The sequence below is a fragment of the Salvelinus fontinalis genome, chromosome 29 (assembly GCF_029448725.1).
Source record: "Salvelinus fontinalis isolate EN_2023a chromosome 29, ASM2944872v1, whole genome shotgun sequence".
Lineage (NCBI taxonomy): Eukaryota > Metazoa > Chordata > Actinopteri > Salmoniformes > Salmonidae > Salvelinus > Salvelinus fontinalis.
The window spans coordinates 13335877-13351942 of record NC_074693.1 but is presented as its reverse complement, the minus strand read 5'-3'; the positions used below and the strand labels follow the sequence as shown (position 1 = coordinate 13351942).

Below are 16066 nucleotides of genomic sequence, written 5' to 3'. Positions count from 1 at the left end.
TCTGTTCTGTGTGTTAACTATGACCTCTCCTATAGGACCTGATGAAGGATCTGAAGTCTGAGCTCTCTAAGAACCTGGAGAGGCTGATTATCAGTCTGATGCTGACGCCCGCTGAGTTTGACGCCAAGATGATGAGGAAAGCGATGGAGGTAGGAGGAGATGGTGGTCAGTGTATCTACAGTGCATTCGTAAAGGATTCAGACCCCTTGACTTTTTCCACATTTTGTTATGTTACAGCCTTATTCTAAACTTTATGAAATTACTTTTTTCCCCCCTCATCAATCTACACACAATACCCAATAATGAAAAAGGCAAAAACAGATTTTTAGAAATGCTTGCAAATTTATATTTAAAAAAACAAACCAAAAAAAACACCCTGAATCAGGAGTAAAGAACTATGTTCAGATTTTCCAGTTGGAGGGCGGGGCTTTGTGCTCGTCTCTGTGTGTGTGGAGGAAAGGTGTTCTAGACTTTATTTCCCTCTGGTTGCACATTTAACATCCTGGTAGAAATTAGGGACAACGGATTGAAGTTACCCTGCATTAAAGTCCCCGACCACTAGGAGCGCCGCCTCTGGATGAGCGGTTTCCTGTTTGCTTATGGCAGTATACAGTGTACAGTTACGAACAACGCGGAAAAATGAATAGCCTGTAAGACGGCAGCCTTCCCCTCCGGCACTAGAACGTTTTTACCTTGTCATTATTGGGTATTGTATGTATATATATATATATATATATATATATATAGAGAGAGAGAGAGATCTTGTCATTATTGGGTATTGTATGTATATATATATAGAGAGAGAGAGAGATCTTGTCATTATTGGGTATTGTATGTATATATATATATAGAGAGAGAGAGAGAGAGAGAGATCTTGTCATTATTGGGTATTGTATGTATATATATATAGAGAGAGAGATCTTGTCATTATTGGGTATTGTATGTATATATATATAGAGAGAGAGAGATCTTGTCATTATTGGGTATTGTATGTATATATATATATAGAGAGAGAGATCTTGTCATTATTGGGTATTGTATGTATATATATATATATAGAGAGAGAGATCTTGTCATTATTGGGTATTGTATGTATATATATATAGAGAGAGAGAGAGAGAGAGAGAGATCTTGTCATTATTGGGTATTGTATGTATATATATATAGAGAGAGAGAGAGAGAGATCTTGTCATTATTGGGTATTGTATGTATATATATATATAGAGAGAGATCTTGTCATTATTGGGTATTGTATGTATATATATATAGAGAGAGAGAGATCTTGTCATTATTGGGTATTGTATGTATATATATATATATAGAGAGAGAGATCTTGTCATTATTGGGTATTGTATGTATATATATATATAGAGAGAGAGATCTTGTCATTATTGGGTATTGTATGTATATATATATAGAGAGAGAGAGAGAGAGAGAGAGATCTTGTCATTATTGGGTATTGTATGTATATATATATATATAGAGAGAGAGATCTTGTCATTATTGGGTATTGTATGTATATATATATAGAGAGAGAGAGAGAGAGAGAGAGATCTTGTCATTATTGGGTATTGTATGTATATATATATATATATAGAGAGAGAGAGAGATCTTGTCATTATTGGGTATTGTATGTATATATATATAGAGAGAGAGAGAGATCTTGTCATTATTGGGTATTGTATGTATATATATATAGAGAGAGAGATCTTGTCATTATTGGGTATTGTATGTATATATATATATAGAGAGAGATCTTGTCATTATTGGGTATTGTATGTATATATATATATAGAGAGAGATCTTGTCATTATTGGGTATTGTATGTATATATATATATATAGAGAGAGATCTTGTCATTATTGGGTATTGTATGTATATATATATATATATAGAGAGAGATCTTGTCATTATTGGGTATTGTATGTATATATATATATAGAGAGAGATCTTGTCATTATTGGGTATTGTATGTATGTATATATATATAGAGAGAGAGATCTTGTCATTATTGGGTATTGTATGTATATATATATATAGAGAGAGATCTTGTCATTATTGGGTATTGTATGTATATATATATAGAGAGAGAGATCTTGTCATTATTGGGTATTGTATGTATATATATATAGAGAGAGAGAGAGAGAGAGAGAGATCTTGTCATTATTGGGTATTGTATGTATATATATATATAGAGAGAGAGATCTTGTCATTATTGGGTATTGTATGTATATATATATATATATAGAGAGAGAGATCTTGTCATTATTGGGTATTGTATGTATATATATATATATATAGAGAGAGAGAGAGAGAGATCTTGTCATTATTGGGTATTGTATGTATATATATATATATATATAGAGAGAGAGATCTTGTCATTATTGGGTATTGTATGTATATATATATAGAGAGAGAGATCTTGTCATTATTGGGTATTGTATGTATATATATATATATAGAGAGAGAGAGAGAGAGATCTTGTCATTATTGGGTATTGTATGTATATATATATATATATAGAGAGAGAGAGATCTTGTCATTATTGGGTATTGTATGTATATATATATAGAGAGAGAGATCTTGTCATTATTGGGTATTGTATGTATATATATATAGAGAGAGAGATCTTGTCATTATTGGGTATTGTATGTATATATATATATATATAGAGAGAGAGATCTTGTCATTATTGGGTATTGTATGTATATATATATATATATATATATATAGAGAGAGAGAGAGAGAGATCTTGTCATTATTGGGTATTGTATGTATATATATATATATATATAGAGAGAGAGAGATCTTGTCATTATTGGGTATTGTATGTATATATATATATATATATATATATATATATATATATATATATAGAGAGAGAGAGAGATCTTGTCATTATTGGGTATTGTATGTATATATATATAGAGAGAGAGAGAGAGAGAGAGATCTTGTCATTATTGGGTATTGTATGTCGATTGTTGAAGGAAAAAAATGTAACGTATTTTCCGAATGCACTGTAATATATAGAAATGTATTTACACACTGAATGTTTGTGAAGGATCTCTCGGTATGATACATATCTAGTAGACAAGTCTTACTACGAGATCTTCTGCTCTGTGTGATACAGGTTTAGTATGTTCCAGAGAGAGAGAGAGAGAGAGAGAGATAGAGAGAGACAGAGACACACAGAGACACAGACACACACAGAGACACAGACACACACAGAGACACACAGAGACACACAGAGACACACAGAGACACACAGAGACACACAGAGACACACAGAGACACACAGAGACAGACACACAGAGACACACAGAGACACACAGAGACAGAGACACACAGAGACACACAGAGACAGAGACACACAGAGACACACACACACACACACACACACAGAATTGAGTCAGCCTGGCAGACACAGTGTTGACCAAGGTAGGCGTTTCCATGTTGACTAACTCCAAAGATTCTAAAAGATAAATCTCAGCATTTAGAAGACATGCAATGGATTTGATGTTTGGCTGTTCAAACAAACCAGAATGACAACACCCCTTTCCTATTCCGGGAGTCACACAAACTGTTTCAATATTTTTCCAGGGTGCGGGGACAGATGAACACGCTCTGATTGAGATCCTTGTAACCAGGAGCAACGAAGAGATCCAGGCCATGAACGCAGCCTACCAGGATGGTGAGGCCTATAGCGCACTTTAAGTTTTAGTTACTGTTACTAGCCGGCCTCCACTCAGTACCCTGCCCTGAACCTTAGTTACTGTTACTAGCCGGCCTCCACCCAGTACCCTGCCCTGAACCTTAGTTACTGTTACTAGCCGGCCTCCACCCAGTACCCTGCCCTGAACCTTAGTTACTGTTACTAGCCGGCCTCCACCCAGTACCCTGCCATGAACCTTAGTTACTGTTACTAGCCGGCCTCCACCCAGTACCCTGCTCTGAACCTTAGTCACTGTTACTAGCCGGCCTCCACCCAGTACCCTGCCCTGAACCTTAGTCACTGTTACTAGCCGGCCTCCACCCAGTACCCTGCCCTGAACCTTAGTCACTGATACTAGCCGGCCTCCACCCAGTACCCTGCCTTGAACCTTAGTCACTGATACTAGCCGGCCTCCACCCAGTACCCTGCCTTGAACCTTAGTCACTGATACTAGCCGGCCTCCACCCAGTACCCTGCCTTGAACCTTAGTCACTGTTACTAGCCGGCCTCCACCCAGTACCCTGCCCTGAACCTTAGTTACTGTTACTAGCCGGCCTCCACCCAGTACCCTGCCCTGAACCTTAGTTACTGTTACTAGCCGGCCTCCACCCAGTACCCTGCCCTGAACCTTAGTTACTGTTACTAGCCGGCCTCCACCCAGTACCCTGCCCTGAACCTTAGTTACTGTTACTAGCCGGCCTCCACCCAGTACCCTGCCCTGAACCTTAGTTACTGTTACTAGCCGGCCTCCACCCAGTACCCTGCCCTGAACCTTAGTTACTGTTACTAGCCGGCCTCCACCCAGTACCCTGCCATGAACCTTAGTTACTGTTACTAGCCGGCCTCCACCAAGTACCCTGCCCTGAACCTTAGTTACTGTTACTAGCCGGCCTCCACCCAGTACCCTGCCCTGAACCTTAGTTACTGTTACTAGCCGGCCTCCACCCAGTACCCTGCCTTGAACCTTAGTCACTGATACCAGCCGGCCTCCACCCAGTACCCTGCCTTGAACCTTAGTCACTGATACTAGCCGGCCTCCACCCAGTACCCTGCCTTGAACCTTAGTCACTGATACTAGCCAGCTACCAGCCTGTACTCTGCCCCTAGGCTTCCCAAAGTCGGTCTGGGCAGCAGTAGTTATATAAGAGGAGCCTTGACTAGAATACAGTATATACATATGAAATGGGTAACCCTCCTCTGCCCTGCACCTTAGAGGCTGCTGCCCTATGTGCATAGTCATGGAACACGGGTCACTTTAATAATGTTTACATGCTGTTTTCTCATTTCATATGTATAAGCTGTATTCTAGTCAAGGCTCATCCTATATAACTACTGCTGTACACATTTTCATATACTGTCTATACACACCAGTATATACGTACAGTATGTGCTGTGTATATACAGTACCAGTCAAAAGTTTGGACACACCTACTCATTCAAGGGTTTTTCTTTATTTTTACTATGGTGTATCGCTGCAGAATGCTGTGGTAGCCATGCTGTTTAAGTGTGCCTTGAATTCTAAATAAATCACTGACAGTGTCACCAGCAATGCACCATCACACCTCTTCCTCCATGCTTCACGGTGGGAACCACACATGTGGAGATCATCCGTTCACCTACTCTGCTTCTCACAAAGACACAGCGGTTGGAACCAAAAATGTCAAATTTGGACTCATCAGACCAAAGGGCAGATTTCCACCGGTCTAATGTCCATTGTTTGTGATTCTTGGTCCAAGCAAGTATCTTCTTCTTATTTGTGTCCTTTAGTAGTGGTTTCTTTGCAGCAATTCGACCACGAAGGCCTGATTCACACAGTCTACTCTGAACAGTTGATGTTGAGATGTGTCTGTTACTTGAACTCTGTGAAGCATTTATTTGGGCTACAATTTCTGAGGCTGGTAACTCTAATGAACGTATCCTCTGCAGCAGAGGTAACTCTGGTTCTTCCATTCCTCTGGCGGTCCTCATGAGAGACAGTTTCATCGTAGTGCTTGATGGTTTTTGCGACTGCACTTTTCTGGATTGACTGACCTTCATGTCTTAAAGTAATGATGGAATGTCGTTTCTCTTTGCTTATTTGAGCTGTTCTTGCCCTAATATGGACTTGTTTTTTTACCAAATAGGGCTATCTTCTGTATACCACCCCTACCTTGTCACAACACAGATGATTGGCACAAACGCATTTAGAAGGAAAGAAATTCCACAAATTAATTTTATACAAGGCACACCTGTTGATTGAAATGCATTACAGGTGACTACCTCATGAAGCTGGTTGAGAGAATGTCAAGAGTGTGCAAAGCTGTCATCAAGGCAAAGGGTGGCTACTTTGAAGAATGTCAAATAAATAAATATTGATTTGTTTAACACTTTTTTTTGGTTACTACATGATTCCATATCTGTTATTTCATAGTTTTGATGTCTTCACTATTATTCTACAATGTAGAAAATAGTAAAAATAAAGAAAAACCCTTGAATGAGTAGGTGTGTCCAAACTTTTGACTGGTACTGTATATGCATATAGCAATTATTGGTACCATGATATTTATATTACGGACTCTGACATCACTCTTTCGGATATTTCTTATTTTCTTCATTTTTTATTTGTTGTGGTATTTGCGTGTATTTTTTGTTTGTATTGTTAAGTAATACTACACGGTTGGAGCTAGAAACATCCGCATTTCTCTGCACCTGCGATAACATCTGCATAATATGTGTACACTAACTAATACAATTTGATTTGCTCTTTGAACTGTAGTACCTATTGCTGCCTTTAGGGGGAGCCAGTTGTTCTAGTAGCTGTTACTAAACCATAACACACTAAAGCATTAAACGGGTATTGTAGCTATAAACAGCTATGAAGCATGAATAATAACCATGTATTGACCTTGGTCTGATGTCTTGCAGGCTATAAGAAGAGCATGGAGGAAGCTATCCAGTCGGACACCTCAGGACGCTTCAGTCAGATCCTCACATCGCTGGTGCAGGTAACGTTTATTCCCTCATACGTCTACAAAACAAAGGATCATAATATGGCCGTCCATATACACTGCTCAAAAAAATAAAGGGAACACTTAAACAACACAATGTAACTCCAAGTCATCCACACTTCTATGAAATCAAACTGTCCAGTTAGGAAGCAACACTGATTGACAATAAATTTCACATGCTGTTGTGCAAATGGAATAGACAAAAGGTGGAAATTATAGGCAATTAGCAAGACACCCCCAAAAAAGGAGTGATTCTGCAGCATCCTCCATGTGCTCGCCAGAGGTAGCCTGACTGCCATTAGGTACCGAGATGAGATCCTCAGACCCCTTGTGAGACCATATGCTGACACATGCACATTTGTGGCCTGCTGGAGGTCATTTTGCATGGCTCTGGCAGTGCACCTCCTGGCACAAAGGCGGAGGTAGCGGTCCTGCTGCTGGGTTGTTGCCCTCCTACGGCCTCCTCCACGTCTCCTGATGTACTGGCCTGTCTCCTGGTAGCGCCTCCATGCTCTGGACACTACGCTGACAGACACAGCAAACCTTTTTGCCACAGCTCGCATTGATGTGCCATCCTGGATGAACTGCACTACCTGAGCCACTTGTGTGGGTTGTAGACTCCGTCTCATGCTACCACTAGAGTGAGAGCACCGCCAGCATTCAAAAGTGACCAAAACATCAGCCAGGAAGCATAGGAACTGAGAAGTTGTCTGTGGTCACCACCTGCAGAATCACTCCTTTTTTGGGGGTGTCTTGCTAATTGCCTATAATTTCCACCTTTTGTCTATTCCATTTGCACAACAGCATGTGAAATGTATTGTCAATCAGTGTTGCTTCCTAATTGGACAGTTTGATTTCACAGAAGTGTGATTGACTTGGAGTTACATTGTGTTGTTTAAGTGTTCCCTTTATTTTTTTGAGCAGTGTATATTCTATAGGAATGAGTGAAGTCTATTCTACATTAAAAAAATACCCGCTGTGCTCTTCCTCCCCCCAGGGGGCGAGAGAGCAGGGTCCAGCCGACTGGGACAGAGCACTGGTGGATGCCCAGGTGAGTACATCATGCACCATGACTGGCGCTCATTCCATTTTCAATGGGGTTTATTGTGGAATATTGTTGATGCTCTTTTCAGGAACTGGCCGATGCCTGTAACGAAGACTCTGACGACATGGAGATTAAGTTCATGAGTATCCTCTGTACCAGGAGCTTCCCACATCTCAGGAGAGGTACCAGAGAAACACTGTTTATCACTACTGACCACATCTCAGAGAGAGTTACCAGAGAAACACTGTTTATCACTACTGACTTCATCTCAGAGAGTTACCAGAGAAACACTGTTTATCACTACTGACCACATCTCAGAGAGTTACCAGAGAAACACTGTTTATCACTACTGACTTCATCTCAGAGAGTTACCAGAGAAACACTGTTTATCACTACTGACCACATCTCAGAGAGTTACCAGAGAAACACTGTTTATCACTACTGACTTCATCTCAGAGAATTACCAGAGAAACACTGTTTATCACTACTGACCACATCTCAGAGAGTTACCAGAGAAACACTGTTTATCACTACTGACCACATTTCAGGAGAGGTACCAGAGAAACACTGTTTATCACTACTGACCTCATCTCAGAGAGTTACCAGAGAAACACTGTTTATCACTACTGACCTCATCTCAGGAGAGTTACCAGAGAAACACTGTTTATCACTACTGACCACATCTCAGAGAGTTACCAGAGAAACACTGTTTATCACTACTGACCACATCTCAGAGACAGTTACCAGAGAAACACTGTTTATCACTACTGACCACATCTCAGAGAGTTACCAGAGAAACACTGTTTATCACTACTGACCTCATCTCAGAGAGAGTTACCAGAGAAACACTGTTTATCACTACTGACCACATCTCAGAGGAAGTTACCAGAGAAACACTGTTTATCACTACTGACCACATCTCAGAGTTACCAGAGAAACACTGTTTATCACTACTGACCACATCTCAGAGAGTTACCAGAGAAACACTGTTTATCACTACTGACCACATCTCAGAGGGAGTTACCAGAGAAACACTGTTTATCACTACTGACCACATCTCAGAGAGTTACCAGAGAAACACTGTTTATCACTACTGACCACATCTCAGAGGGAGTTACCAGAGAAACACTGTTTATCACTACTGACCACATCTCAGAGAGTTACCAGAGAAACACTGTTTATCACTACTGACCACATCTCAGAGGGAGTTACCAGAGAAACACTGTTTATCACTACTGACCACATCTCAGAGTTACCAGAGAAACACTGTTTATCACTACTGACCACATCTCAGAGAGTTACCAGAGAAACACTGTTTATCACTACTGACCACATCTCAGAGACAGTTACCAGAGAAACACTGTTTATCACTACTGACCACATCTCAGAGACAGTTACCAGAGAAACACTGTTTATCACTACTGACCACATCTCAGAGAGTTACCAGAGAAACACTGTTTATCACTACTGACCACATCTCAGAGAGTTACCAGAGAAACACTGTTTATCACTACTGACCACATCTCAGAGACAGTTACCAGAGAAACACTGTTTATCACTACTGACCACATCTCAGAGAGTTACCAGAGAAACACTGTTTATCACTACTGACCACATCTCAGGAGAGTTACCAGAGAAACACTGTTTTATCACTACTGACCACATCTCAGAGAGAGTTACCAGAGAAACACTGTTTATCACTACTGACCACATCTCAGAGAGTTACCAGAGAAACACTGTTTATCACTACTGACCACATCTCAGAGACAGTTACCAGAGAAACACTGTTTATCACTACTGACCACATCTCAGAGAGTTACCAGAGAAACACTGTTTATCACTACTGACCACATCTCAGAGAGTTACCAGAGAAACACTGTTTATCACTACTGACCACATCTCAGAGGGAGTTACCAGAGAAACACTGTTTATCACTACTGACCACATCTCAGAGAGTTACCAGAGAAACACTGTTTATCACTACTGACCACATCTCAGAGGGAGTTACCAGAGAAACACTGTTTATCACTACTGACCACATCTCAGAGTTACCAGAGAAACACTGTTTATCACTACTGACCACATCTCAGAGAGTTACCAGAGAAACACTGTTTATCACTACTGACCACATCTCAGAGACAGTTACCAGAGAAACACTGTTTATCACTACTGACCACATCTCAGAGAGTTACCAGAGAAACACTGTTTATCACTACTGACCACATCTCAGAGAGTTACCAGAGAAACACTGTTTATCACTACTGACCACATCTCAGAGACAGTTACCAGAGAAACACTGTTTATCACTACTGACCACATCTCAGAGAGTTACCAGAGAAACACTGTTTATCACTACTGACCACATCTCAGAGAGTTACCAGAGAAACACTGTTTATCACTACTGACCACATCTCAGAGACAGTTACCAGAGAAACACTGTTTATCACTACTGACCACATCTCAGAGAGTTACCAGAGAAACACTGTTTATCACTACTGACCACATCTCAGGAGAGTTACCAGAGAAACACTGTTTTATCACTACTGACCACATCTCAGAGAGAGTTACCAGAGAAACACTGTTTATCACTACTGACCACATCTCAGGAGAGTTACCAGAGAAACACTGTTTAATCACTACTGACCACATCTCAGAGAGAGTTACCAGAGAAACACTGTTTATCACTACTGACCACATCTCAGAGACAGTTACCAGAGAAACACTGTTTTATCACTAATGCAATATTAGATAGACATATTATTGGACATACAAGCCTCGATATCTGGCTTTTACGATCAATGATTGGCATGTCATTTTTTATATTTTTTTCAGTATTCCAAGAGTTTGTCCGATGCAGCAATAAGGACATTGAACAGATCATCAAGAAGGAGATGTCTGGAGACGTGAAACAGGCCATGTATGGCATAGGTAAGGCCCTTGATTGGATGGCTGTGCGTACACTGTTTTTTGTAGTTAGGCCCTTGACCCCAGAGTGGAGTATAGGCCGTTGAGGCTGTTGACAAATTACATCTTACAGGTTTGGATATTGTAATATTTAGTTTTTTTGTTGACCTATCATATTTCTCTTTCTCGTTGCAGTTCGGAGTGTAAAGAACCAGCCTAGTTACATTGCTGACCGCCTGTACAAAGCCATGCAGGTAGGTCTATTTCTGCTGCTTTTAGGAACGGCTCCCATCGCAGTCCAGCCATGTTTCACTGCCCTGTGGATAGCTAGATAAATCCAGTTTTTAACTAGGCTAGCTGTTAGTACTAGCAGGCCTAAAGGGGATGGATTTTCTAAGCACTTCATGTTGTTGTTTCGGTCTACCTGCTAGAGCAGGCTATGTATGTTTTGTGTTTTGTTGTGTTTTGTATTGTGTAGTGTGTTTTTGTTTTGTAGTGTGTTTTGTGTTGTTGTGTTTTGTATTGTATATTGTGTTTTGTGTTGTTTTTTATTGTGTTTTGTGTTTTGTGTTGTTTGTTTGTGTTGTTTGTATTGTGTTTTGTATTGTGTTTTGTGTTGTTGTGTTTGTATTGTGCATTGTGTTTTGTGTTGTGTGTTGTGTTTTGTATTGTGTTTTGTGTAGTTTGTATTGTGTTTTGTGTTTTTGTGTTTTGTGTTGTTTGTATTGTGTTTTTGTGTTTTGTGTTGTTTGTATTGTGTTTTTTATTGTGTTTGTTTTGTATTGTGTTTGTATTGTGTGTGTGGACCCCAGAAAGAGTATAGCTGTTTCTTCATCGACTGTGAATACTAGGGATCCAACTATACTGAACTAAAATATAAACACAACATGTAAAGTGTTGGTCCCATGTTTCATGAGCTGAAATAAAAGCTCCCAGAAATGTTCCATACACACAAAAATATTATTTCTCTCAAATGTTGTGAACAAATTTGTTTACATCCCTGTTAGCCTGTATTTCTCCTTTACCAAGATAATCAATCCACCTGACAGGTGTGGCATATCAAGAAGCTGATTAAACAGCATGATCATTAGACAGGTGCACCTGGGGACAATAAAAGTGCTGGGGACAATAAAAGGCCACTCTAAAATGTGCAGTTTTGTCACACAACACAATTCCACAGATGTCTCAAGATTTGAGGGAGCGTCAATTGACATGCTGACTGCAGGAATGTCCACCAGAGCTGTTGCCAGATAATTTAATGTTCATTTCTCTACCATAAGCCGTTTCCAACGTCGTTTTAGAGAATTTGGCAGTACCTCCAACCGGCCTCACAACCGCAGACCACGTGTGGGTGAGCGGTTTGCTGATGTCAACGTTGTGAACAGAGTGCCCCATGGTGGGATTATGGTATGGGCAGGCATAAACTACGATGAACATTTTACCAATAGCAATTTGAATGCACAAAAAGACTGCGATAAGATCCTGAGGCACATTTTGTTTTCAGTATCTGTGACCAACAGATGCATATCTGTATTCCCAGTCATGTGAAATCAATAGATTAGGGCCTTGTGAAATTCGAGTTGTTTTTTTGGGGGGGAGGGATTTTATATATTTTTGATCAGTATATATGTATAAACATGTTTTCTCTATCCTCTGCAGTGTATATATGTGTATACATTTATAAACATGTTTTCTCTATCCTCTGCAGTGTATATATGTGTATACATTTATAAACATGTTTTCTCTATCCTCTGCAGTGTATATATGTGTATACATTTATAAACATGTTTTCTCTATCCTCTGCAGTGTATATATGTGTATACATTTATAAACATGTTTTCTCTATCCTCTGCAGTGTATATATGTGTATACATTTATAAACATGTTTTCTCTATCCTCTCTGCAGTGTATTGGCACAGACGACAGGGCTCTGATCCGCATCATGGTCTCACGCAGTGAAGTCGACCTTTTCAATATCCGCAAAGAGTTCAAGGAGACTCACGACTGCTCTCTCCATGAATTCATCCAGGTAGAAACCATGGTTGTAAGTTTTCATATTTTACATGTCGAGTAACACTCGACGTGTGCGTGTGCGTGTGCGCGTGCGCGAGTGTCCTGTTTTCTGTTGTACTACTGTGCTGCTACACATCCTATTTTTGGCGAGACGGGTGGAACGGGGAACGGTGCGCTATAGCTTCCTGTGTTGGGCGGGGCTTGTGGGGCTGCGGCTGCCATACAGCTGTTTAGGAATTTCCCCTGCATGCTCGACTTCCTCTCTATAGGCCGACACCCGTGATTGGCTGGAAGATGTCGAGGCAGGAAGTGCCCAATAACAGGTCTATACTGGCTCTCACATGTAAAAGACCAGGGTTGTGTACTGAATGGCACCCTGTTCTTCTATGGGCCCTGGTTGAAAGTAGTGCACTATATAGAACATAGAGTAGGATTCTATTTGGGACACGTACACCAGTACTAACTTCTGCAGGTGAGGGTGGCCCTTAAATAATGTCAATGATATTATCTATGTACCAGAGGAGGATTTAAGAGCTATAATGGAATGGTGGGGGTTGATATATGGATTGGTTGAAAGAGTCTCACTTGCTGTAAATACAGTTGTGTCATAAAAATACAATCTAACCCGATCCGGAGACATTCTTTATTGCTGTCGGCGTAAAGTAAATTGCCGTTTTGCTAATATAATGTATTTCAAAACCAATTTTGAACTTCGATTCTGACAAGTTATAACGTCTTTGCTTTCTATAAATGTCTGTCCACTAACCTTGTGTGTCTGTGTGATGTACTGTGTGTGTCTCTGTGTTACTGTGTCTGTGTGATGTACTGTGTGTGTCTCTGTGTTACTTGTGTCTGTGTGATGTACTGTGTGTGTTACTGTGTCTGTGTGATGTACTGTGTGTGTCTCTGTGTTACTGTGTCTGTGTGATGTACTGTGTGTGTCTCTGTGTTACTTGTGTCTGTGTGATGTACTGTGTGTGTTACTGTGTCTGTGTGATGTACTGTGTCTCTGTGTTACTGTGTCTGTGTGATGTACTGTGTGTGTCTCTGTGTTACTTGTGTCTGTGTGATGTACTGTGTGTGTTACTGTGTCTGTGTGATGTACTGTGTGTGTCTCTGTGTTACTGTGTCTGTGTGATGTACTGTGTGTGTCTCTGTGTTACTTGTGTCTGTGTGATGTACTGTGTGTGTTACTGTGTCTGTGTGATGTACTGTGTCTCTGTGTTACTGTGTCTGTGTGATGTACTGTGTGTGTCTCTGTGTTACTTGTGTCTGTGTGATGTACTGTGTGTGTTACTGTGTCTGTGTGATGTACTGTGTGTGTCTCTGTGTTACTGTGTCTGTGTGATGTACTGTGTGTGTCTCTGTGTTACTTGTGTCTGTGTGATGTACTGTGTGTGTTACTGTGTCTGTGTGATGTACTGTGTGTGTTAATGTGTCTGTGTGATGTACTGTGTGTGTCTCTGTGTCTGTGTGATGTACTGTGTGTGTGTTGCTTGTGTCTGTGTGATGTACTGTGTGTGTCTCTGTGTTAATGTGTCTGTGTGACATTATTGAGTTGACAATGTTTTTACTGTGGGAGCTGTTCATATACCTAACTGATTACCCCGCTCTGAATAACTTAGAATATTTATATAGCTATATAATATATGATATTGGCCAATATACCACAAACCCCTGAGGTGCCTTATTGCTATTATAAACTGTTTACCAACGTAATTATAAGAGTAAAAACAACCCAGTTTATAACTTAGATTATAACCTGGGTGGTTCGAGCCCTGAATGCTGATTGGCTGACAGCCGTAGTAAATCAGACCGTATACCACGATTCGTCGGGTCTAAGAACAGCCCTTAGCCGTGGTATATTGGCCATATACCACACCCCCTCAGGCCTTATTGTTTAATTATATAATATATGATATAATAACATGTACTGTATAAACACTCAGTAAAAGAGACCCTAAATACTCCTTCCTCTCCTTGTGTGTTAAATGTGTATGCATCCCAAATGGTCCCCTATTATTACATAGTGCCATGTGGGACGGAGTCTGTTTTAGTAAGTTCCTAAAAGCTGCTGCTTCCTCTCTCAGGGTGATACCTCAGGGGACTACCGTAAGACCCTGCTGATGCTGTGTGGAGGACAAGACTAGAAGCAGAACCACCCAGCAGGCTTCCAGAAGGTCCCAGAACACTCTAGAAGCAGAACCACCCAGCAGGCTTCCAGAAGGCTCCAGAACACCAGTGGAGCTTCTGGAACACTCTAGAACACCAACTGAAGCTGTCAATCTACCGGTCAACTGTGCTGTGCGTACATCCACATTGAACCCAGTGGGGATAGTCAGTCTGCTCTGTTTGTCCCTCACCGCTGCCACTCCTCTGCCAAAGTGACCTATGACCTCAACAACCTCCCCACAGAGTCTATGTTCCTTTCTTCTTTCCTAGCTTTCTTCAAGTAATCACAGATCTAAATTGGTTCAAGTGATGTTCAGGTGGTGACCTTGCTATGCTAACACCTATCCATAACTAATGATGCATTTTTAAAGTATTGGAACATTGGAGCTCTGTGCTGTCACTTCTGTGTCAGATAGCTGTCACCTCTGTGTCAGATAGCTGACACCTGTGTGTCAGATAGCTGACACCTGTGTGTCAGATAGCTGTCACCTCTGTGTCAGTCTTTTTCATGTCAAATGTTTCTTTTTCTTTCTTTTTTTACAGAACCCCTGTAGTGTTCGTGGTATTTACATTGAAAGTGAGAGATAGGAAACTGCTTGGCTATGTGTCTAACTGTCAACCTATTGAGGGCTTCAAGTGTTTTGTATGGCACTTCTACAATGCAATAGGTCATCCATCCAATGAATACTGTATGGTTTTAGGAACGTTACATTGTGTCTCCTCAAAATAAAAGGAACGCATCGTAGTACTGTATTCTGTTGGCGTTTATTGTTTGAAGACAGATTTCACTGATAAGATATGACCTATATTATGATAAATGCATATAAAATGCATACATTTTAAAACGGCTTTGAATACATTTCAACCAAATTGCTCATAGGTCCACATTTCTGTGTAATCTGCACTAATGACAGAGTAATGACTCATTTGGACTGAGATCGTGTTACGGTAATGCCCTGTGTTGATTTCTTCTGATAGTGCTCCACATACAGCAGGACCAGGGTTAAGGCCGTGTCAATATCTCTACGTACCAGAATGGCACCTTATCCCGTATATAGTGCACTGCTTTTGACCACAACCCTATGAGCCCTGGTCAAAAGCAGTGCGCCATATAGGGATTAGAACGCTATTTGGACCATGTGGTTCACTATGTTTAGCTATCTGGGTAGCTTCTGGGTGCCGTTCAGTGATTAAATATTGATATTGGCAAAGGGGCACTGGGCAGAGCTTTAG

General features: G+C 40.7%; 1 protein-coding gene across 3 annotated transcripts in view; it reads left to right on the top strand.

Moving 5' to 3' along the window:
* The window catches only part of LOC129827455 (annexin A6-like), a 42492-nt gene extending 26914 nt beyond the window's left edge, over positions 1–15578 (top strand). The window contains exons 17-26 of one of the 3 annotated variants that reach the window (XM_055888329.1): positions 36–149; positions 3601–3691; positions 6617–6696; positions 7697–7750; positions 7833–7926; positions 10577–10672; positions 10844–10902; positions 12555–12692; positions 14752–14841; positions 14889–15578. In XM_055888329.1, coding sequence (XP_055744304.1) covers positions 36–149; positions 3601–3691; positions 6617–6696; positions 7697–7750; positions 7833–7926; positions 10577–10672; positions 10844–10902; positions 12555–12692; positions 14752–14811 — 786 coding nt within the window. In that variant the 3' untranslated portion in view covers positions 14812–14841; positions 14889–15578. Of the gene's footprint in view, positions 1–35; positions 150–3600; positions 3692–6616; positions 6697–7696; positions 7751–7832; positions 7927–10576; positions 10673–10843; positions 10903–12554; positions 12693–14751 lie in introns of all 3 variants that reach the window. The other 2 variants (XM_055888328.1, XM_055888330.1) reach the window with 2 other exon arrangements.
* Positions 15579–16066: the final 488 nt, after the last annotated feature.